The following is a 23,879-nucleotide window of genomic DNA, read 5'->3' as shown; positions in this document are numbered from 1 at the left end:
GCAGTCGCCCTGAACTCACAGTTGGGGGCCATGGCCAGTGAACCTGTGCACCCCAAACAGGCAGATCCCTGCCAGCAGCAGTACCTGGCAGTGCTGGCCCACCTGTGTCCTGCGAGAGGCTGGCGCTGTAGCTGTCGCTCTCGGTGACCGTGATGCCGTGCTGGGAGCCCACTGTCCTCCAGTCCGAGGTGAGGGTCCGTGCCGGGGTGGACGCCTGGCACTTGGTGAGGGTCCACTGGCTGGAGTAGCGGTTGCGGGTGCTGTGTGCAGACTTCACGCTCTTCCTCGACACAGGGTCTAAGGCACGAAGGTGACACGGTCATGGTGGGTCCCTCCCACAGACAGCCAGGATGCCGTCCCATGTCCCTGGAGCACTGCCCGCAACTTCTGCCTTACCAGCAGCTGCTTTTGGGCACAGCCACTACTGGGGGACAGGGGTCTACAAGCCCCCCGTGCTGCTCCCAGCACACCCACCCACAGCACTGCCACCACTCACTGGTGCCGGGGCGGATGTCCGACATGTCGATGAGGGGCCCCGTGTTCTGGATCAGAGCAGGGTGATGCAGAGAGACACCCGTGCAGAAGCTCTGGGGGTTCACTGCCTGACTGAACTCCGTGTCCGTCACAGGGATCGTGGCTTTGTCATCCCCTGTGGGAAGAAGCTGGAGCTCAGACCTTTCTCTGGCCAGGATCTCGCTGTAGGCGCCTGCTGGCCCACACTCAGCCCATCCGTGGGAATCCCCTGGCACTCGGGGGCACAAAGGGATGGGAGATTTGCCTGTGCTTACCCAGCTGTTTGATGCCTTCCTTGTCCTCGATGAGGAGCTGCACCCGTGGGATGTCGATGTGCAGTCGGGGGCCCTGGGGGGGCCCCTTCACCGGCGTGTCAAAGCTGCGGTTATTCTTGCTGTGAGGCAAGAGGGGACGCAGACCCGGCCATTACCGGAGAGAGCCCCGGCGGCTCCAGCCTAGGACGGGCTGGGCATTGCCACCAGCCAGCCCACCCACCCAGGGCTCAGCTCTGCCCAGGCAAGCTCTGGGGCGGGTGCCAGGACCCTCCAGCAGGCAGGAGCAGCCAGGAACAACAGGCTGCTGTGCTACAGGGGCACCAACACAACCTTCACAAGCCCCAGCCCAGGAAGGTCTGAACTAGACAGGGCTGAACCTGGGCTCAAAAGCATCCAGGACCAGTCCTAGACATGAAGCATTCCCCTGCTTCCCCACCCAGCACCAGCCACAGGCAGCTCCGAGACCCACCTGATCAGCATTTCAGCCAAACTCTTGGCATCTGTGCAAGAGACACAAAAAACAAGGAGGTTTTTTTAAGGGAGATGTTTAGGGCACAACGAGGCTGTCCAGGAACACAGCCTGGTCCTGCACGCTGAGCCTCTGAGCCTCATCTCACCTCGGAGCCTCTTCAGCCGCTTCTCCTTCCTCTTCTTGCGGATGATGAAGAGCAGGGCCACTCCCAGCGTGGCCAGGATCACGGGGCAGGCGATGGTGAAGAGCTTCTTCACGTCGTCGCCCTCCCCCTGGGCAGACTTGATGGGGGGGATGGTGCCTAGGGCAGAGCGCGGGTGGGTGGGTGGGTGATCAGCACCCCGGGACCCCCTGGCAGTGCTCCCCCCACCCTGTGCCCCACTCACTGCCATCGTAGTCCAGCGTGGCGAACTGCGTGGTCTCGTTGCCGCAGCCGGCGCTGTTACAGGCCTTCATGCGCAGCTCGTACCACGTGGCCTCGCGCAGCTCCGTGAGGAAAACCTCGCCCGAGCTGTTGGTGCGGAGGCTCTGCCACACCCAGTTGCCCTTGGGCCGGTACTCCAGGACGATGGCGGTGATGGGGCAGCCCCCGCTGCTCCAGCCCTGCAGGTTCAGCCTGGCGTGCGTGGAGTTGATGTGGGTGAAGAGGTGCTGGTCCTTGCTGAAGGAGGGCTCTGCGGGAGAGGGGCTGTCAGGAGGGCCGTGGCGGGGAGGGGACCGCCCTGTGTCCCCCAGGGACACCGTGGGGCTGGCTCACCTCTGCCATGGGTCTTGGCCTCGATGATCTCGCTGATGCGTCCGGCCCCGACGCTGTTCTTGGCCGCCAGCTTCACCTTGTACCACGTGCCACACTTGAGGCTCTCCAGCTTGAAGGAGCGCTCGGAGGAGCTGATGAACACGTCCTTCCACTCCTCGCTGTTGTCCACCGAGTACTGGAGCACAAAGCCTTTGGGAGCAAGGACAGAGGGTCACCCCCAGGCACAGGGGTGAGGGCAAGAGGAAGGGGTTATGGCTGGCACAGAGCCTTTGGGTACCCCCTCCCACCTTGGCACACTCAGTTCCCAAATCCAACACAGCCTAGCAGCACCAGGGCACCCACTACACACCGATTTGTGCACCACTGTGTGCTCACGAGAGCTGGTGGAATCTGCCTGCTCTGCCCACCACACAGGACAAGAGGAGTGTGGGCACCCCCAGCACCTCTTGAGTGCTCTGCCAGAGGGCCCCAGTCACACGTGGCCCACCCCCAGTGCCACCAGCACGGTCCCATTGCTTGCTCCCACAGGGGAGTGCACTGTGTGATTGACTGGTGCGAGGCTATAAAGGGAAAGCCGGAATTAACTAGCTCCCTCGGGAAGCTGCAGGGAAGTTGCTTCTGTCATTGCACGCCGCCTCCTCTCCCGTGATGAAGAGTATTAGGAAGCACACTGTGTCCTAGATGAGCAAACCTGTTACGCTGCCACCAACAAGCCTGAAGATGGCTGGTCTGGGCTGCTCAGGGAGAGGCACAGGGAGCTGGGGAGGAGGGACACGGCACTGAGGGCACTGATGCCCCTGACAGCAAAACCCTGTTGCCCCAGCCTCTGACCAAACTTTCATGGTGCACTGACACAACTGGCTATTTTTGCAGGATATTTTGCCAATTCTCAAATGAAGATAACAGAGAAGGGTAGGCTTTCTGCCTTGCTCTGTGTGTCACGAGCCACACAATGCAGAGCCTGCAGGACCACTCTGGTGCCGACACCACCTGGGTACCGGTGTGGTGATGCCAAAGGACCCACGTGAAGGTGCTCTGCGAACCACCAGCTCCGGCTTGGGCAAAGCAGTGCCAAGGGAAGGGACATTTCTTGCACTTCCCCAGCACCAAGGCTTCCCTATGGATGGTAATACCTGGACCTTCCCAGGTCTGTGGGCACATGATTCCCAGCGGTGTCAACACCAGCCCTGACACCCCCACACCGCCCACGGTGCCTGGCACCCTGGTGCCTGCCACCGGTTATTTATTTATTTTGTACATGCAGCATGTTTTTAATATTTCTAATCCAATTATAACCAAATTTATCAACAGAGTCCGCTGGAGTGAAAGGCTGCTGGCTGGGGAGATTTGCTTGTAATTACTTTCATGCTTTTAATTAATTGTAAGCGAGGTCTCCTTCCTCGCTCCCCCCTCCGTGTGCAGCTGTTTCAACGTATAATTCATGAGATGAATCAGAGCAGAAAGGAGGCTTGGGAAAGCAGGGATGCTCCTGGAGCCCTCCTGAAACCCTCAGCCTGGCAGGGACAGGGGACAATTCCTGTCCTAGTGGGTTCGGAGTTGCCGGGAGACATGGAGCAGCACTGTGGCTGATCCTGGCTACCAGCACCTGAGCACTTAATGATGTGCCCTTCCTTAGCTACCTCAGACCCTGCAGCTTGTCCAAAACACCTCACAATCCCCTCCTCAGGGCTGGAAGGCCCTGCTATGAGCTCAGAAGCATCAACCTTACTCTGGAGCATTTTGGAGAGGGGGAAACTGGGGCACAGAGACAAAAATGTGGCACAGTGTGTAGGGGTGTGCCTGAAAGGCATGAAAGGCATAAAAATATGTTCCACGAGCCTCAGCTCCCAGAAGCAGAGGCACCCATGGCTCTGGGATGAGGTGCTGGCACCAGCCCCATTGCTCACAGCAGCCCTACCTCGGATGGAGCTGCCCCCGTTGTCCCCAGGGATCCAGGCCAGCGTGATGGACGATGCTGAGGTCTTGGAGACAGTCAGGCGGGGCTGGTCCGGGGGCACTAAGGAGGAGGGACAGCCCGTGAACACCTCACACACACAAAGTGCCCCAAAAGTGCCAATGAGACCTCCCACTCAGCCCTGGGCCAGCACGAGCCCCTCGTGCAGGACAGACCCCGAGGTGCTTCACCCACTGAGCACTGGGCAGCGACAGCACAGGGACGGAGCACGTCCGTGCAGGGCACCTGCTCCCTGACACGGAGCTGGGAACCCTCACCTTGCACCAGCAGGTTGATGATGATGGTGTCGAAGCCCCAGGTGTTGGTGGCGGTGCAGGTGTAGTAGCCGGAGTCCTCGGCCTTCACCGAGCGCAGCACCAGGGTGCCGTTGGCCTGGATCAGGCGGTGCCCGTCCACCGTCACGGGGATGGCAGAGTCCTCGCTGCCGGGAGGGGAGAGGGTGCATCAGCTGTGTGTGACACAGCAAGGGCAGAGCAGCTGGCACCGGGCCCTGGCAGCCCCCTCAGTACCTGTCCTTGGTCCACTTGATGGCAGGCACTGGCTCCCCAACAGAGTTGCACGGCAGCCTCACGTCCTTCATCCACGGCGTGGTGACAGTGCCTCCAAAGGAGATGATCTTGGCAGGGGCTTGGGGACAAGGAGGGGGTCAGCCTTGTGGGAGACAGACCCCATTCACAGACCCCACGGCACATGGTGAGAGCCGAGGCCACCCACGCCACACCTCCTCTGCCCTGGGGTCACCCCCAGCCGTCCTGTCCCACCAGCTGTGGGGCTGCCACAGCACCCCTTGGGGCAGGGGACAGGGGTGTGTCCCCCCAGCCTGGCAGCCCCGCCGTACCTTTCCCTGCGGGCTCGATGGTGACCTTCTCGCTGATGTTGCCGCGGCCGGCGGAGGTGACGGCGGCCACCCAGAGCAGGTACTGCTGCCCGCGGTTCAGGTGGGCGATGCGGTAGAACAGCTGGTCGGGGCTGGTCTCGTACTCGCTGGGGGCCTGCAGGGAGGGGGACGGGAAGATGTGCAGCCTCTGTGAGACCCTCGCCCCATCTCTCCCACCACCCTGTTGCAGTGCTCTGGGTCTGCTCCCCAGCAGCGGCTCAGCTCTGCTCCGTGTTCCTCAATGCCGGTGTGAGCCGGCTGGTGTCGTGATTCCTCCAGGGAGCCCGGGCTGGAGCCCGAGGAACAGATGGCTGCGACGGCATGGTTTGTTCCCGGGAAAGGGAAGGATGCTTCCCTGACACCCGTCAAGCTGCGGCAGGGGCCAGTGTGGGGGCAACCCCTCACCAGCCTGCCTCAAACCCTCTGTGGTCACAGTGAGAGGCCAAGAGGTCCCCAAAAAGTGCGTGGGGTCACCTCCTGCATCACCCACAGTGACTGTCCCAACCCCACCGTGGCCCTTCTGAGGGGTCTGGTTGTGTGCAAGTGCCAGGGCCAGTCCCCATCACATCAGGGCCAAAGTCACCTTGCTCCGAGTGCACCACATGGGGAAATGCTGCCCTGCACAGCATCTGGCCATCCCACCGTGCTGGCACTGGGCAGGGATGGGGGCTCCATGACCCCTGTGGCATGGCATGGATGTGGTATTTACACGTGTGACCACGCAGGGACCTGCACGTTCCTTGTCTGCACACACGTGTGCCCTTGCGGGGCCCATGGCTGTAAATGTACCCCAAAGCAGACACACCTATATGAATATTGTATAGTATACATAATTTTTTTTTTTTACCCAAATGACAGTTTTGACAAGATGCCAAGAAAACAATATCGGATCCCAGCGGTTTTACCAGTTGCTTTGATGAAAAGATTATGTTGCCCTGGAAACCAGAGGCTCAGATAGTGAAATGAGTTTGAGAAGGAGCTTTTGATAAGCACTAGTCTGCAGACCTCCCATCAACCTCTCCCTCACCAAGGAGGGATGGGGCCAGGTTGGATTTCTATTTCATTTTTGGTCAGCTGCTGGCATGTTTCCCCCTCTGGAGTGAGTGCTGAGCAGGGCAGATGCCGGAGGACGGGAACAGACTGACGATGGGACCGTGTCCTGATGATGGGTGTCCATGGATGCCCTTGGACAACTCTGCAGTGCATGGACCTCCCCAAGGGGCCTTTGCTACTGCCTGGCATCAGCCCTCCCTCCTGCTCCTGCTTGGACAGCCCAGCATTCCCTGGCACACAGCGGTGATTCCCATCTCACCCCCATCCCCATCACCTACCGGCTGCCCCGAGCCGGGGCTGGAGCAGAAGATGGTGTATTTCCGAATGATGCCGTTGGGCTTGGCCGGGGGCAGCCAGGACACCACCACGCTGCTGGCTGAGGATGGGACGGCCTTGATGCCAGCCGGGGGACCTGGAACTGAGGAGGGAGAGTGTGACAGAGCCGGTGCCTGGAAGTCTCCAAGGTCTCTGCCCAGCTCGGAGGGGTGACAGCACCCCAACCACACACTACAGTCACACCAGCACTGGGCACGTACAAGCAGGGACAGGTCTGCCTGTGAGACACCTCTTCATGGGTGGCTCTGGTCCCCATGTGAGCCTGAGGCAGGAGGGTTAATTGCAGCCCAAGCTCTGGTTTAGAAATCATGATTGGCTTTTAATGGCCATCTCCTTAATCTGTCAGCTGTGCCCTGCCCAGCTGCACCTCCCTCCCAGCATCTGGTGCTGCTTTGCAGGACACAGGCCCAGGAACGCTCTGCTACCGAGTTAATGGCATTAAAGTAGGGCAGGCGGGGTGTAAATATTTAAATATCCGCACTTAAGGAAAAGGAAAAAAAAAAGGGAAAGGGAAATGCCCTGCCCATGGCTGCACACGGGGGGTTCCCTCCGCGCCCCCGCAGCCACTCCAGCGCAGCAGCACAAGGTGAGTGGCAGTGCCACTTACTGTCCTCCTTGGTCTGGATGTAGAGCACGCTGCTGCGCACGCCGTCGCCCGCCTGGGTGTAGGCCAGCACCTGCACGCTGTAGTTGGTGAACTTCTCCATGCCCCGCAGCTCCACTCGCTCCCGCGTGGTCGTGATGTTCTGCATCTCGCCCCACTCTGCAGGGGGACAGGGCCCATCAGCCCCCGGCCGCCACCCACCCGGGTCCCCCCGTCACCTCCTCCCCACGAGCGCTCACCTCCGTCCATGTAGAGGGACCAGAAGATGACCCGGTACCCCTTGAGCACCCCGTTGAGGGTGCTGCGCGGGGGCTCCGACCACGAGATCACGGCCACGTCCGAGGTGATGGAGATGGCCCGCACGTTCTCGGGGGGCTGGCTGGGAACTGGGGAGAGGATGGACAGGGAGGACAATCAGCAGGAGGATGGAGATGCCAGGCTAAGGGAGCCGTGTCCCATGCACCCCCACGGGACTCCATTCTGCTGCTCCTCTGTGTCCCCCTGAGCTGGTCCTGCCCAGCAGTGCTCTGCCTCCAACATGCAGTTTTGCTCCTCCTGGACCACTGACCACACGTGTTCATGGTGACAAGGAGTCAGTCCACTGGGACTGGCTGGGCTTCCCAGGGAGGGGAGAGCAGGAGAGCTGGCTGGATGTGAGGTAATTAGATCCCATTGCCCCATAAGAGGTAACTCTAATTTTTATGAGCATTTAAATGATAATACATCACCGTAACGATCCTCTTTGAAAATGATTATTGTTTCATATTACTTAGGTGCAAAAATATAAGCACCATGTAATTAGGGACAGAGTATAATAAACTAATACAGATAGTCCGTTTGAACGAAATGAAGGTAATATAATTATGGAAAAGACACTATTGCTAAAACAGGGGCCCTTGAATACCCCGGGAGGAGTGCTAATGCAGCCAGGAAACGATCGTGGTTTGACAGGCTAACGAGAGCCTTAATTAAGTATGAAAAACTGCTGAGCAAATGCACTGCAAAACTTTTTTCTCATTGTTTTTGAAGCAACTGAGGCCATCGGCCACGTGTCCCAGATGGTAACCTGCCCGGCACTTTGGCAACGCCTAAATTCACCTTGCATCCTTCTAACCGTGCCAGAAACCCCGTGCCAGGGGTGTCCTGACATCTCGGTGCTCCCACCTCCTTCCCAGGGATCTGCGAGGGTGCACACAGCTGGTGCTGCTGGTGGCAGCCACCCCCCCAGACCTGCTCGGGGTGGGGTAGGGAGTGACCGAGGATCCCCCAGTCACTGGGAGCAGGAAAACTGCCTGCTCTGGTCCCAGGGGCAGCCTTACCGTCCTCCAGCGTGGTGGCATTGATCTCGCTGGACGAGGGCCCCGTCCCCGCGCGGTTGAACGCCTGCACCACCACCCCGTACTGCGCGAACTTCTTCAGGTTGTCCAGCGTGTAGACCTCGCTGTCGCCCGTGGCCTTCATCTCCACGATGCTGTACTGCCCGTTGCTGCCCGGGCTGTTCTCCCGGTACCCAATCTGGTAGCCACGGATCACCCCGTTCTGCAGCTCCTTCTTTGGGGCCTGAGGAACGAGGAGGGAGGGATGGAGAGCGGTGTCATGCAGGGCTACGGGGTCAGGAGGCTTGTGGGGTTCCATGCCCCGACCACTTCTCCCCAGTGGCTTTTCTCAATGCTACTAAGTTGTTTCCTCTCCCCACAGCACTTGGGTGCATACATTGAGTGGTAAAATAGGGATAAAAAACATCCTGTGGGTCCTTGGAGACACCAGAAAGTGCTGGCCTGGGCAGCAGGATGTGCCCAGACAACACCAGTCCCCAACTGGAACACCTCAGCAGGAGGAGGGAAAACCCCAAGTCTGGCAGCCTTAGAGGCCACATTGAGATCAATCTTAACAATATTTCTCTGAAGCATTAAGAAATCAATAGGGTTGATTGCAAATTTATGTTACAAAGCCAGGGCGATCCATCTTGCTGAAATACTCCTAAAACGAAGTGACTTATCTTTCAAGTGAATCTTACTTTCCATTAATCTGTTTTTCAGTGCTTAAGGGGAGGGGGGAGAAGCTGAAACCCTAAATTTATTGACTTAGCAGTTCATTCCCAAGTCCTAACTTTATAATCAATTTTATTTTTCATTAGGCAGCTTTGGAAAAATAAATCCGATTCTAAGTTTTATCGATCTCTGCTCAAACACTTTGCAACCCGGCATCTCAGTTTTTACATATTTATCCTCTCTCCCCCATGGCCCCCCACGGACACCCTACGAGATAATGAGCTTGTTATAAAACAGGATTAATAAGGGCCCCATGCGAACTGTATGCCCAGCCTTTGGGTTTTCATTTTTCCTGGGAAATCCTTCCTGACCCTCATAGTGTTGATGACATGCTGAGTCCCAGGACAAGATGGGAGAGCTGCCCGAGCCCCTGTGGCCAGGGAAAGCCATGCTGGCCTCACTCACCTTCCAGGTGACCTGGATGCTCTGGGACGTCATCGGCTGCAAGGTGACATCCATCGGAGGGCCATCGGGAGCTGCAGAGAAACAAACCCAAAAGAGCACGTTGAGAAGCATCAGGGAAAGGAGCCTCCTCATCAGGAAAACACTTGGCTTTAGGAGAACTGTGTCTCAGCCAGCTTGTCTTCACCCAAGGCTGCCCCTGGCCACCCCTGCCCGCTGTCCCCAGAGCCTGAGCCGGGACTGGCACCTGCTTCCTCGGTGCTGATGGTGAGCTCCTTGCTGGGCTCGCTGCGCCCGATCTTGTTGAAGGAGTACATGCGGATGCTGTACACGGAGGCGGGGTGCAGGTCCACGATGTTCGCCTGGTTGATGGTCGGGGAGATGTTGCGTGTGGACTGCTTAAAATCCCAGGAATCTGGAAGAGCAGTGGAGCGAGACGGGAAGGTCAGCACCTCAATCCTGCACTGGGGTCTGTGGCGCTGAGGGGGCCGTGCTCAGGCAGGTGAGGTCCCCAAGCACCTCCAGGTTTTGTCCCCCTTGGAGATGTGCTGCTTCCCTCTCTCGCCGTTGTGCATCTGGGGTTCCAACTTTTCACAAACATTGTCTCTTTTAATATTCCCTTTCAAATGCTCCCATCCATCAGAAATTACCATATTTCATTAATGCTGCTCTCTCCTTTCTTCATCAAAGGAACCGGGATGCAGAGTATTCCCTTGGAGGTGCCGGTGGGGCAACCCCACACCTGCTTGCACAGCCCAGCCCCAGGACACAGCCCTCAGCCCCGCTGTGGCACAGGGAGGGGACGTCACTGTCACCTACCTGACTTGTTCTTGTACTCGATATCGAACCCTGTGATGATGCTGTTGCCGTCAAACCGCTGCGTCCATCGCAAATTCATACTCCGGGCTTTCACCTCGCGGATCTCCAGCTCTGGTGGGTCGGGGGGCTCTTGGGGACACACGGGCAGGTTAGGGACACAGGGAGAGAGGCCCTCCAGGAGCAGGGGGACCCTCGCAGCAAGGTTTTGGGCCTCAGGGCTCATGCGTGGGGGATCGAGTACCTTGGACGGTGAGCTGGATCAAGCCTCTGTCCTCGCCGTAGGAGTTGATGGCATGGCAGGAGAAGAAGACAGAGTCCCCACGGTCAGCTGGTTTCAACTGCAAATGTTTCAGGGAGAGGAGCCAATTCAGACTGGGTTCCAGTGAGCACCGTGCCCCTGCCTCCCCCTGCCATCGCTGCCTACTCCCACCATGGTGCCACTATTGGGAGTCACAATCCCTCCAGCAGGATTCCCACCATCCCACCCCGTTGGGCTCAGTTTTGCCACCGAGGGAGCCCACCCGCAGCGCCAGCCTCCACAGCACCCACCCAGGGCCACTGACACACTCGCTGCGCACCCCCCTGTGTCATCTGCCCCCCTCCAGCACCCAGCAGGACCCCCAGCAGCCCGGGCAGGGGCAGGACCCCCAGCCCTCACCTTGAGGGTGGAGATGACCTCGTCGCCGTTGTCCTTGGTGGTGATGGCGTAGCGCATGTTGCGGTCGGGGTCGATGACGGTGTCGCCCTTCTCCCAGCGGATGATGATGGGCCGCTCGCCCCGGGCGGTGCAGTTCAGCTCCTTGGTCTGCCCCTTGATGGCGATGGTGGTGTTGGGGTGGGAGGTGATCATGGCTGGGACTGCGGGGAGGCAGAGGGTCACCCGTGTGCCCAGGGCATGACCAGGTGCCACCTGTGGCTGCCCGGCCCCAGCAGAGCCCACAGACCCCGCCGGGGAGGCGGCGGATGCAGGTCTCACCAAGAGGCCACGCAGCCCAAAGCGGAACCGTCTCGCTGCATTATACAGCTCAGGATCATAAAATAATGAAGCAGATAAATTTTATAATGCATAGCATTACACCGGGGTAGACAATAAAACGTGAAAGACAAATAACCAAGCGCACACTATAATGAAGAGAAAGCCTCCAGTCTGAGACGTGCGGGTATGAATTATTGACTAAGGTTTTACACTCCCGAGGATGAGAGGAAGAATGTTTTCCATCATGGATTTGCATAATTCACTCGTATAAACCTGGGCAGAATACAGAGTGTGATTCCCCATCAGCAAGGCCGCCTTTGCATTGCAGATGCCAGAGATGATTTTTTTTTTTTACCCATAGCCATCCCAATATGCAAACAGGGATGGTGGGGACACCCTGTGCCATGGTCACCACCCATCCAGGGTGCAGCACCCAGTGCTGCTCGAGTAGTGGGTGCAGGGATGGCTGGTCCTTGCTGTGAGGATGCTGTACTGATCCCCAGCCAGGCTCTTCCCTGCTACAAGAGCCAAGACCTCATGCCACCCCGGTGCCATGCAGTGGGCTGGCTGTGGCAGGCACCACGCGGGAGGAACGGGCTGGGGGACCGAGGGCAGCCTGGGTAAGCAGAAAAAAATGTAATGCATAAACAAACAGCAGTGCTGAGTCCCGCAGTAATGTATGATAATGACAATCCGCAAAGGCAACACACACTGTTCTAATGGGACACAAGAGGCTCTAATGAGCTACGACTTCTCGGCTTTCTGTGGCAATGTAATTCAATTAACAGCGAAGGAAACCTTTCCTCTGGAGCTGCCAGGGTTTGTGGGGTGCAGGACAGCACCATGCCCAGCCTGGGGCCTGCTGGCAGCACCTGTGGCAATCCTGCCCCGAGGGAAGCACAGCCTCCCACAAGCTGGCACAGGGATGGCAAAGAGCAGGGATGTTGGGGCACTGCAGTCTGGGCCACGGGAAACCAAGGGTTACAAGAAACAGAGCAAGACTTCTCCTTACTCTGCCCTGTCCCATCCCCAGCTGTGTGTCCATCCTACCCCAGCTCCAACACCTCTGTCTGCCTGCAGTCATGGATCAACCAGCAGAGGGGCAGGCATGGGAAGCACTGACCAAACCCCAGCATTCCACATCCCACCAGGATGAAGACAGAGCTCAGGGACAGGTGGGGGCTCCTGCACCAATGCCAAACCAGGGCTGACTGTGCACAGCGTAACACAGGGGCACACCCACCTGGATTAGGGTCTCAGCACCCAGTTTTGGCACTATGGCAGCTCTTGCTGGGCTCCTGCCCACTGTCTCCAGTTCCTACCATGGAAAACCATTGGAAAACCATTTGGCAGGCAGGAGCACAGCCCTCATTCAGCCCAGGCTGGAGGCCTGTGGGTCACAGAGGGTGTGCATGACTGCAGATGCCAAAAGGACAGGACAGCCCAGCAGGGCTGTGGCAGCTGTGGAGGCAGCAGCCCCGGGAGAGGAGCTCCGTTTCAGGCTCTGCTTCACTGAAATGCACTTATTGATGTTTGATTAAAAGCAGCTCCTTGGATGTAAACATATCAACTTCTCTCAATTGCTGGGGTCCCAGGAGAGCAGCATGCCGTCCAGAGCAGGAAAAGAGCACAACCAACCCAAAGAAAACCCCAGGCTGCTGTTAGGACAGCACAGATCAGGGCACAGGGGCAGCACTGCTTGCAGGTCAGTACCTGATGCCTGCCCTGGAGCAGCTCTGCCACTTGCAGAGGGACAGCATTGCTTGGGACTGGCCACAGGACCTCCAGGGCTGGCCAGGGGCTGCTCCTGGCCAGTCCTGGGTTCAGGGACATCAGTAATGGTCCCTGCCCATCAGAGCACCAGCCACAGCCCCAGTCAGCACTCTGGCAGACAGACCTCCCTTGAGGAGAGCTCGTGTCTTCTGTGCCCACCCATCCTCCTGGTGCCCAGCCTGCCCAGCCGCTCCCCTGTGCCCACGGGCCTTGTTAACAAGCTGAAGGCTGGTCCTACTGGCTGGGCAGAGATAAGCCTGGGAACAAAGGGAGACAACAGCCACCAGCACACTCTGCTGTCCCACGCCAGGCTGGGGCACGAGCTGCTTCACAGCGCTGGTGACAACTGAATGAGAACAGTGACAAGGGTGACAACGGCTGTGCCTGCCTCCCTCACCCCCCTCTTTCTTGTTTGGAGCCCGCTCTGTGATGTTAATTTGATTGCACCCGTCTCAGCTTCCTTTCTACACTGATTAGCTGAGTTTCACCTGAAGCATGAGATTAATTCAAATTGCATGGAAGCAATCAGTTATGCTCGTGCCGTACGGCAGCGAACTCCAAACGGGGCTGTGCCATGACACACAGGCAGTGGCCCCTCTCCCTGCCCCCCAGCTGGACCCCCGGCATCGAGGTGCCGGCGAGGACCAGGCAGAGGAGCCCCCACCCCAGAGAGCACTGCCCAGTGCTCTGGCACAGCCAGCGGGACCCCCCGAGGACGTAACCGTCCCCATCCCACACGCTCCGCTCTCAGCACCCGGGCAGGTGTGCAGCCATGTGCTAAATGGCATTTATCACGCGCTGGCAGTCCCCTCACCCGAGCCCAGCCCACCCCGCTGTCCCCTTGGGCACAGACTCCCATCCTCCAGCATTCCCCACCTTCCACTCTGCGTGCTCCCGGCTGGGTGCTGCTGAGTTCCTCCCCAAAACAGGGAAGGACAGGCTGCCATGGCGTGGTAGCAACCAGGGACAGCAGAGCCCCAGCCCTACGGGTGACATCCCCACACCAGAAAATCCAGTGGCTTTCCTTGCCCATTCCCTGACAAAAGCAGCGTCCAGTTCCTCCTGGCACTGCCAAGTCCACGGGCACTCAACCAGGATGGCACACACTGTCCAGTGTGTTACCTGACTCGCTCCTGGAGCCCAGGGAAGGGGATGTTCGATGCTGGCTGCCTGCAGCACTCCCCTCTCCCCTGCTGACCGCCTGTGTGCTTTGTTTGGGCTCTGATTAACTCTCATTTAACTCTGTCCGCAGTGGCCTGACTTTCAGGAAAAGCCAGCACTGATCTCCCTTTAATTGGACTGACATTTCACTAAACAAACAAAAACCCCAAAATGAAACAAAACAAAGAGCCCATCTAATGCTTAATTGGCTGTGGCGCTTTGTCTACCTATTCATCCGAACCTTTTCAAAGGCGGCAAGGGCTCCGGGAGATGCAAAAGCACTCGCATAATAAGGTTATGTGCTATTCAAGTCAGCAAGCAACCTGTCCTGGGATGCAATTACGGCAGATAGCAGGGACACGGCACCAATTCGGGCTCCCAGACTTCGGCACGTTCACTCGGGATTAATCGCCTCGACTTTGTACCTGCACCTCATTGAAGTGCCTTGTTTGAAGTCGCTCGTTTGGATTCATCAGTCGGCGGGATAAATTAAACAGCTGACAGGGAGGGGAGAAGGAACCCGAGAAGGCAGAGGCTGGGTGGGGAGGGGAGAAGCCCCTGAGAGGAACGGCTGCCAATGCCAGGAAAGAAAGTGCCTGGCTGGGGAGGGGGAGGCAGGAAAGGAGCTGCCTGAGCCAGAGTCACTTTCTCCTTATCTCATCCCAGAGACCTCAGCCAGGACACGTTGGGACCCAGAGAGGGCTACACATCCCCTCTACCCAAAACACCCCGCCCAGGGGACAGCCAGGGTGGTGGTGGCTCCCACAGCTCCACCTGCAGCCTCCATCCACCGGCCAGAGGACTTACTGCTTCAGCCCCCTGGGGTGGGCAGGGCAGAGCTTAGCCCTGCTGAGCCCAGCCCCGACCCCAGCCTCTCTCAGAGACACACAGGACAAAGCATGACAGGGCCAGATGCCCTCCACCACCTCCTTTTGGAGGCTGGAATGCTCACGGCAGCAACAACCACTAACTAACACAGAGCTGGCAATTATCCATTCTGCTGGTAGCAACGGGAGAGCAATCCAATAACACACGCGGTTCAAACACGGTGTCTAACAACACTTCCCGGCCCATCCCTGTCAAAGTAGCCCAGCTATTTCCTTTCCTCCTGTCTGATGTAGATTGATTGCTTGGTTTTATTAAAGACAAAGTGTGTTTAATACCAAAAGGGAAGCGGGTCCCTGGAGGGGAGGAATCAATGCCCTCCCGTGCCCTGCACATCGATCGTGGGGTTGTGCGGAGCCAAGGCCAGAGCGCAGCTGGTGCAGCAGGAACCCTCGGAAAGGAGGAGGGGGCCACACCAGAGCAGGCTCTGCTGGCCACCACAGGTCCCACAGCCACAGCCACCCCCATCACCACCACGGCGCGGCCCCAGGTACTTACTCTTGACGGTGAGAAACATGGACTTGCTGATGTCTGTGCCCACGCCGTTGCTGGCCTGGCACAGGTAGTAGCCAATGTCCTCCTCCAGCACGTGGCGGATGAGCAGGGAGCTGTTGGGCAGGATCTGGATGCGGCCCGTGAGGGGGATGGGGTGATACTGCTGGGGGTTGCCACTGCCTAAGAGAGGACACAGAGACACAGAGCTCAGCTGAGGCAGAGGAGCACTTGTGAGGCTCAGAGCTGGGGTGGCCACGCCAAAGGGACTCTCCCCAGCCCGCCCCAATGTCCCTACACACTGCCATGTGACCCATCCCTACCTTTAGCGTGTTTCCACATGACTTTTGGAGGGGGGTATCCATCAACAGAGCAGTTCAGCACACCAGCTTTACCATAAATACCATCTTGGTTGTTGGGTTGGACCACAAAACGAGGAGGCACTGAGGAATTTGAGAGGAAAAGATGGTCACTGTAGCAAACCCCCCATTAGATCCCTATAGCTCCCCCCTGCACAGGGGGGGGCTTAACTCTGCTCCTCACCCTCCCATCCGCTTCTGGACCTACAGAGCAGCCTCCCAGCTTCTCCCTGCTCCCCACTGTGCTTCCCTCCCTCTCTGCCCACCCTCCTGAGCCCCCCAGGGTGGTCCCGTGGTGCTCACCCCGCACGATGAGCTGCCGCTCCCGGCTGACGGTGGCCGCGTCGTTGCTGGCGATGCAGGTGTAGTTGCCGTTGTGCTTGAGGGAGACGCTGGAGATCTGCAGGGAGCTCATGAACTCCTTGCTCTCGATGGTGACTCCGGAGCCGGAGAGGATGACGTGCCCGTCCTTCCTCCAGGTGATGTGGATGGGCATGTCCCCCGAGGAGACCACGCAGGGGATGTAGAGGAGCTGCCCGATGGAGGCTGGTGGGAACTCGAAGGGCTGGATCAGTGGAGGGACTGTTGAGGGGAGAGGCAGAAAATGCTGGAGAGCCCATCCCAGGAAAACCTTCCTCCAGCAGGGATGGGCTGCATCGGGGCTTGGGGGAGCTGCTGTCCCGGGAGAAGCAGCTGCCCGGAAACTAAGGTAGGCTTTTGATTCCACGAGGAACACGGCCAGGGGAGAGCAGAAGGTGCTGCTGAGCACAGAACAGCAGGAAGACTTCTCCCACCTGGCAGGGTCACCCTGCTGAGAGCAGGATGGAGAAACACCAGGTTCCAGAGCAGAGCAGACCCTGCAGTGGGGAAAGCCCTGGCTGCCCCCAGCACGTGCCAACCAAAATTCCACCTCAGCATTTATCTGCTCGCAGAAAAGCCATTATTAGATGGATGCTTTTCTTAAAGGCACCGGATTCAGAACCAGCCATTATCTTTCTGATAACTTAATTAGGCAACCGCAGCATCTCTGGCAATGTGGGAGGGGGAAGAAAGTGGAGAGAGGGAGACAATTAGCTTAACAAGGCTCAGCACCTGGTAGACGAGCTCCTCTTTCCGCAGTCTCCATAATTAAATTAGCAGGCTGCCAATTGTCCCTTTGGCAGAAGGGAGCTGCCCTCTTGTCGAGGCACGGGGGCAGCTCCCTGTACCCCCTGCACACCCCTGGGATCCCACCTCCCCCACCGTGCCCAGCCTCAGCACCACTGCCTGGGCCCTGAGCAGGGGCTGTCACTGTTCCCCAGGTGTGAGCTGCTGCCACCAGGCAGGCAGGTACAGGCAGGTACAGTCAGGGCCTGCCTGCCCCTTCACCAGATACAGAGACGTGGCTCGAGCTGCCGGAGCCATGGAGCCAGTGCTGCCTGTTTTCCATAATTAATGAATAATTAATTGGGAATGCACTGCAGTCTATTGCAGAGCGGGGATGGGCTTGTGGATCCGCGCCTCTCCGAATGTGCCCTTCTGGTTGCTGCTGAGCACCAGGAAAAGGACAGGCTCCCTCAGACCAAGCTCTCCCTGCTCCAGCTTTCCACAAACGGAACTCACAACTCTCCTTCCCTTCCCAGATTGCTTCCCACTGTGACTGTCCTTTCTCCAGGGCTTCCAGGCTCTCATGTGGCTGCCGCAGGAGGTTGCCACAGCCCAGAGCACCGTGCCAGGGTCTCCCTGCCCACAGTGCCACCACAGAGCCCATCCCAGCAGCTCAGGTCCAGAGGGGACCCCAGCAAACAGCCTCTGCCTTCCCATGAGGTGAAGCATCACCCCACAGTGCTGGCACTGCCAGCTGCAGGGCTGGTGTCAGCACCATGCTCCCCAAATCACCACAGCAGAGCCGTGCGAGACCCCCAGGACAGCACTGAACCCACACGGGATTAATTAAAACCTTCAAAGACGTCTGCAGGAGGAAGGAGCTGTGAGGGCACCTTGGAGGAGGCTGGATGCTGGATTGTGCTGCTGGGGAAGCGCAGGGGAGAGGCCTCAGCAGCACCCCCGAGCTAAAAAGCCCTGTGGAGCAGGGAGGTTTGAAGCTGGAACCTGGGGGCCCTGGGGCCCCCCCAGAGAAGCAGCAACAGCTACACCTGGGCAGGAGCTTCCTCAGCAAGAGATGGGGGCAATGCCTCACAAGCAGGGCTGGGGGCTGCCTGCATGTCCCCATTCTCACAGGGAGTGGTGCCAGAGGGACTTATAAAGCTTTTATTGCTGTGTGCTCAGAAGGACCTGCATAACTCACTGGTGGCACTTCATGTGGTCGCCAGGCACTTGTAGCCATAAAAGCTTTACGGTGTTCCACAGCATCCCACAGTCCTCACTCTATGCAGTTATGTTTATTCACTCCCTGACTGTCTTCTAGGGCTTTGCCAGTCTTTTCCACAGGCCTTTTATGCCACAGCTGGAGGAAATGAGGAATCCAGCCAGCAGGGCTGGGTGTAAATCTCCAGCAGCCGGAGTGAAGATGTCTGGCCCTGGATGAGCACCGTGCCACCGGCCCTCACCGTGCTGCCACCCGCCCACCTTCCTCAGCCCATCACCAGCCACCAAGTGAGGCAGGAAATCCAGATTGGGAAGGGTTCACTAGCTGCTGCTTCCCAGAATACTCAGATCCTCAGCTGAACTTGAGCATCCTGCACCCTCCGACAGCCCCTCCCAGTGAATCCATTATTGGGCTGCGCACACACATCCCGAGATGCTCTCCCCACACCAGCCTTGCCCGTCCCAGTTGTCCCAAGACAAGACCAGCATCTCTGGCCTCTTTTCAAGCCCTGAGGCTCCACATAGACAGGGATTTAAATAAGGTGAGGAAAGCAGGGCTGGCCATGCCCTGCAGACCCAAGGGCAAGAAGACCTCCTCACACTGCCCTTAGACAGGTTATCCACAGCCTGCCCTTCCCTTTGGAAAGCCTTGGAGAGGAGCGTTAGCTAATCAAGTGGCAGCATCTCTAATCAGCTTGATGCACTCCCTCGCTAACCTGATTCCTAATAAGAAAATGGTGGCTGGGAGGGGAGGGAGCGGGATCAGAGTAAATCCAGTCCACGGATACCCCACTGGGCGAGAGGGAGGACAACAATTGGCCTGCTCTGTCCCCAGTGCTGCCGTGTTTGTCTAAATGATTTACTGCAAACACCGAGCTGGCGACGGGCAGAGACGACCCGACAACTCTGAGGACGGAGATACGGGAGCACCGCGCGCTCCCAGCGCAATCTCAGCCAGTCACTGGGAGGGAATGCATCCGGCTCAATTCATTAGGACTGATAGCTCCCTCAATGGGGCTGAATAATTGATGGCCTGGAGAAGCTTTTAAGATGTTCTGTGCGCTCGGAAGACCGAGAGTATTATTTTTTTAAAAGCTAGCACACACAGAAAAACATCGGTGAAGGTGATCCAAGCAAAGGTTAGATGTTTTAATACGTTATGTTTACACCATAAATCCTTGCTCCATCACTTGTAAGGGGAAATGGATACGGTGTGGCTCGGGGCAGCTGCCAGAGAGCAGGCAGGACCAGGTAGCCACTCCGGCAGGAGCTGAGCCATTTCCTGAGGGCTCCCATCCCCAGTGACTACGAAGCACAGCCACCACCTAGCCGTGGAGTTCCCTGTGTGATGCTCCTCTGCCTCCATCCCACTGCAGGGACATCCCCAATGCAACCTGGACGAGTTCTCCACCCCACCCAGGGAAAGCCTGTCCAGCTGCTTACCTTTGACGGTGACGTGGACGCTCTGGCTGATGGAGAGCTGGGGCTGGATCAGCACGCTGCACAGGTACTCTCCTTCATCCATGCCTTTCTGGACGTCCATCAGCTTCAGAGTCCCGTTCTCAAAGACCACTTGGCGGTGGTTATCGGGCAGCAGCAAAGAGTCCTTGTACCACTTGATGGAGTAATAGGGGTACCCGATCACCCTGCAGTTGATGAAAGTGTCCCTACCCGCTACTGCTGTTATGTTCTTCATGGCTCGGATGCTTGGGGGACCTACATATTCGGGAGGAAGGAAGAGGCAGGCTAGGTTAATTCCGAAGGGCAGTTTGCTTGCATGCAGATCTGCTGCTATTTCGGAGCGAGCTTCACAGGCAGAGGAGGTAACCAGAGCATTTGGGAGCCAGCCTGGTTCGGGTGAGGAGTCGGTATGGGCTCCTCTCAGCACGTGTGGGGAAAGCCGCTCATCGGCTGCAACCTCCAGCTACAGCTACTCACACACACCTGCAAACAGGGATGGTGCTCTGGGGTCACAGCCTCAACTCAAACAGCAGATCCCACCCCAGTTTCGCAGGTACAACCCTAGTGCTGGGGAAGCTGAGCTTGCACACACCACCACTGCCCATTGGAGGAGGCTGGATGGTGTCTGAAGTGCGGTGTGTTTCTGCAATGGGCACCGTGGCCACCCAGCAAGCACACTTCCACCTGGCTCCTCTGGCAGCACCCTCAGCCATGGGGGCTGTGGGAGAGATGGGGAGCACTCCCCCACCATCACAGCCCCTCTCTACCTCTCCCAGAAGGAAGCTGCCTGCATTGTGCCAAACACCCTTGGCAAGAGCTGCTACGGGAACCTGACTTCCACTGGCACACGTACTTCACCTCCCCTAAACCCCACCTTTCTGAGCCCCTCACTGCCACCCTGGGTATCACTGAAAAGCCTGACAGCCACCAGTTTTTGGCTGGCTCTGGTGCTGCCTAAGGACTGCGAGAATGCTGCAGGTGAGCCTGTAAACGAGAGGTTTCATGCATCGATAATTACATTGTTCTCCCAGCCGCTGCATAAAATAGCAAAGTAATCAAAAGATTAACCCTGTCTTGACTCCTCGTCCTGAGGGCGTAGCAGGATAACAGCTTAACAGACACTCAGGATCAGCTGATGGACGGTGTTTCTCATTCTACCACATATTAAGGGAAGGAGCAGGAAAAAAGGAATTAGCATCTCACTCCGTAACCATGTCTCGGGCCTGTCTGAGGGACATGCTCCGTGCCAGGGAAAAAGAAACCTGAATCTTATCTAGTGACAGCCCATCAAGAGCTGAGAGAGGGGAAGAAAGGGAGACAAGGGAACATCCACATTGAAAATGCTGCTCTGGCTTCTCACGGCTGAGGGATGAACTTGCTCCAAATTCAGCAGTAAACAGCAGCAAAATTCCGACTCTCCTGGGATCCCAGCCAAAAAGCCACTAGATCCATTTCAAACCTGAGACACAGACAAACACAGCCCTTCAACCCTCGTTCTCAGCAGACAAATAAATGTTCCCTTATCTTGTCTCGCTCCCACCTGTAAGCCCGGGAGCTTTAATTGGGGATTATTAATGGGCAGGGGTTTGCACCATACCCCGAGCCTGAGAGCGCTCCCCGGAACGCACCGAGCAACACGCTCCAGCCGTAATAACACGGTGATTAACGCGGCCATGGCTTTTAGCAGACAAAGAAAATACAGACATGACAAATCAAAGCTCATTTTCCACGATTTCACGTGCTGCCTCATCATCGTTTGTCATGGAGATCCCTGTGCCGGCGGGCGCGGTGGCTGCCAGGGAGTCGGGCTCCTCTTGGGAATGGGGGATGGCTGGGAGAGCACGGGGGGCCTGGGACACTTCTGTGCCCATCACCACCTTCTCTGTGCATGGGGTCCCTTGGGAGGTGTCTGCCCACCCTGTGCAGACCTCAAGGCAGGGGCCTGGGGGGGTGAGAGTGAACCCCAATGGGGAGAGTGCTGCACTTTGGCCCCTCCAAATTCAAGCTCCAGCTCTTCAAGACTCTGGAATTGCTTTCCACTTTGGTAAACTCCCTGCTTTAAGCATTGGAGAGGCTCAACCCCAAGGGCAGGTGTGTGAGCGAGCGGGGTAGGAGTGGGGGGGGGCTCAGGGAATGAGGTTGGGGTAGCCAGGGAGACCCACATAGCTGGGAAGAGGAGGGAGAGGTGACGAGGAACGACCAGCTGGGGAACAGAACAAAACCAAAAGCCCAGTAAAAGTCCTATTCTGATATTTAAAAGTAGACAGGCACCTCTTACGTTTATTCGCGCTTGGTATTCGGCGCTGCCCACCGAGTTCCGCGCGGTGCACCGGTACACGCCGCCGTCCTTGATCTGCGGGCCGGTCACGTTCATGTGGCTCACGGTGGTGCCGTCCGACATGGTGTACTGGTTGGAGCGGTGCCCGCTGTCCCGCGGGATGGGCTCGTCGTCCAGCGCCCAGGTGACGGTCGGCGGCGGGGCCCCCTTGGCGGCACACATCAGGGAGAACTGCTCCCCGGGGTTGACCACCTTCTCGCTGAAGGAGGAGACGATGCGGGGGGTCCCATCTGGGGGGCACCCCGCGGGACGGGGGTCAGCGAGCGGCAGCCACAGGCAGCAGCAGTCACCCACTGATGGGACGGTGTTGAGCTCCCACCTGGAGCGGGAGCCCCGGCTTGGCCAGGAGAGGAGCCCAGCCAGTGACACGCCAGCATCCCTGTCACAGAGATGCTGAGAGGAGTGAGGGGATGTACAGGTTGATACAGACGCTGGCTCGAGGGGACAGCTCCCTTGGCACAGCCCATCCCTTAACCAAACACGCTGGATCAGGGAGGGTTGTCTGGTGAATGGAGGTGCCTCGGCCCAGGGATTGGGCATGGCAAGTCAACATTTGTTTTGCTCCTTCCCTGTCCTGGTCATGCTATGTCCCTGCTGACAGCACACAGAGCCCACCGAGCAGGCTGGGAGCAGCCTGGCCCCAGGACCCCTACCCCAGCGGGTCTCACTGCCCCCCAGATGCACACAAAGGATCCAGTGTCCCCTCAGAGAGGGGTAGAGGAAAAAGCCCCCAGCCCTGGGGAGCCAGCTCACCCTCCAGCGTGATGATGGAGAAGTCCTGTGCCGTCTGGGACTTGCGGGTGGCGAAGCACTGGTAGGCCCCAGAGTGGCTCTTCTGGGCGGCCGTGATGAGGAGGGTCTCGTTGCTGATGCCCCGGATGGAGATGTAGTCATCCACCGCCACCAGGTCCGTGTTGCGGTACCAGCGGATGACGTACTCGGGGGACCCGCTGAGGGCACAAGAGAGGATGACGGTGCTGCCGATGCCTGTTTTGAGCTTCTTTGGTGTGAGGGTCACACGCAGAGGGTCTGTGAGAGAGGGAGAGCAGTGAGGCGTTGGCAGTGCCGGGCAGCGCTGCGGGGGGCAGCTCATCCCTACTCTGCTCTCCCTGCTTTCCCTGCCCTGGAAGCGCCAGCCCGGTTACGCGTAAAATGTCACCGCACAATAAGGCAGGTGGCCCTGCCACCACCCTCGCTGCTGACAGCCCCCGCTTTTAACATGAGCCCCAGGCACCCAGCAGGGGTACTCTGGGGAGGTGGCAGGATGACTGGAAGAAGCTGTGGTCAGTGTGATGGGGACAGTGCTGAGCTGGAGACATCCTGTGCTCACCAGTGCTGCTCCAGGTAAGGCAGGCACAGTGGCTCTGGTACTGCCAGGATCCTGGTGACAGGAGGAACCCCCGGGAAAACAGCACGTGATAAATACTTGGCCTGCCCAGATGGTATTTACTGTTTGGCTAGAGCTTATTTTATGTAAATCAACATAAATTTTATGTAAATCAACAAAGCAAAGCACAGAGTCACCCAACACGTTGGACACGTGCAAGACACTGGCATCCAGCATGCGACACACCACACCAAAATACAAAGCTTGTTATTTACACAGCTGCATAAAACCTTTAAGGCTTCAAATTGACAAAGAGTTTACGTTTCAGAAGGCAGCAGGACCAAGCCCCCCACACCCCGCTCCTCCCCACCCGCTCTCACCTATGACCGTGAGGGTCCCCGTGACCTCTGCGGAGCCGAAGGTGTTGGTCACCTCGCAGATGTAGGTCCCGCTGTCCTCCACGCGCAGGTCGCTGATGGTCAGGCCCGTGATGCGCTTGGTCCAGCGGCTGTCGGCGGGGAGCGGCCGCCCGTCCTTGATCCACCGCACGGCCGGGTTGGGGTAGCCCGAGGCGATGCAGGGCAGCTCCACCAGCCGGCCTGCCTTCACCTCCCTGGACTGGAAGCTGTCTAGCATCGTGGGGATGGACTCTGCCGGGTCTGGGAT

At 58.1% G+C, this 23,879-nt stretch overlaps 1 protein-coding gene across 1 annotated transcript in view; it reads right to left on the bottom strand.

Moving 5' to 3' along the window:
- Positions 1–23,879, bottom strand: part of DSCAML1 (DS cell adhesion molecule like 1) — a 93,303-nt gene that overhangs the window by 6,346 nt on the left and 63,078 nt on the right. The window contains 27 exon segments of the mRNA XM_029962095.1: positions 103–297; positions 497–649; positions 789–907; positions 1,258–1,288; positions 1,406–1,561; positions 1,647–1,934; positions 2,018–2,206; positions 3,936–4,034; positions 4,250–4,413; positions 4,502–4,619; positions 4,831–4,984; positions 6,201–6,340; positions 6,866–7,021; positions 7,102–7,248; positions 8,182–8,422; positions 9,319–9,389; positions 9,563–9,730; positions 10,135–10,263; positions 10,376–10,472; positions 10,793–10,992; positions 15,428–15,604; positions 15,745–15,864; positions 16,084–16,362; positions 19,531–19,803; positions 21,820–22,116; positions 22,640–22,915; positions 23,594–23,872. Of these exon segments, the coding sequence (XP_029817955.1) occupies positions 103–297; positions 497–649; positions 789–907; positions 1,258–1,288; positions 1,406–1,561; positions 1,647–1,934; positions 2,018–2,206; positions 3,936–4,034; positions 4,250–4,413; positions 4,502–4,619; positions 4,831–4,984; positions 6,201–6,340; positions 6,866–7,021; positions 7,102–7,248; positions 8,182–8,422; positions 9,319–9,389; positions 9,563–9,730; positions 10,135–10,263; positions 10,376–10,472; positions 10,793–10,992; positions 15,428–15,604; positions 15,745–15,864; positions 16,084–16,362; positions 19,531–19,803; positions 21,820–22,116; positions 22,640–22,915; positions 23,594–23,872 (4,716 nt within the window).

The sequence above is a fragment of the Manacus vitellinus genome, unplaced genomic scaffold, assembly GCF_001715985.3.
Source record: "Manacus vitellinus isolate BGI_N305 unplaced genomic scaffold, ASM171598v3 scaffold_41_pilon, whole genome shotgun sequence".
Lineage (NCBI taxonomy): Eukaryota > Metazoa > Chordata > Aves > Passeriformes > Pipridae > Manacus > Manacus vitellinus.
This window is presented reverse-complemented; position numbering and strand designations above follow the sequence as displayed.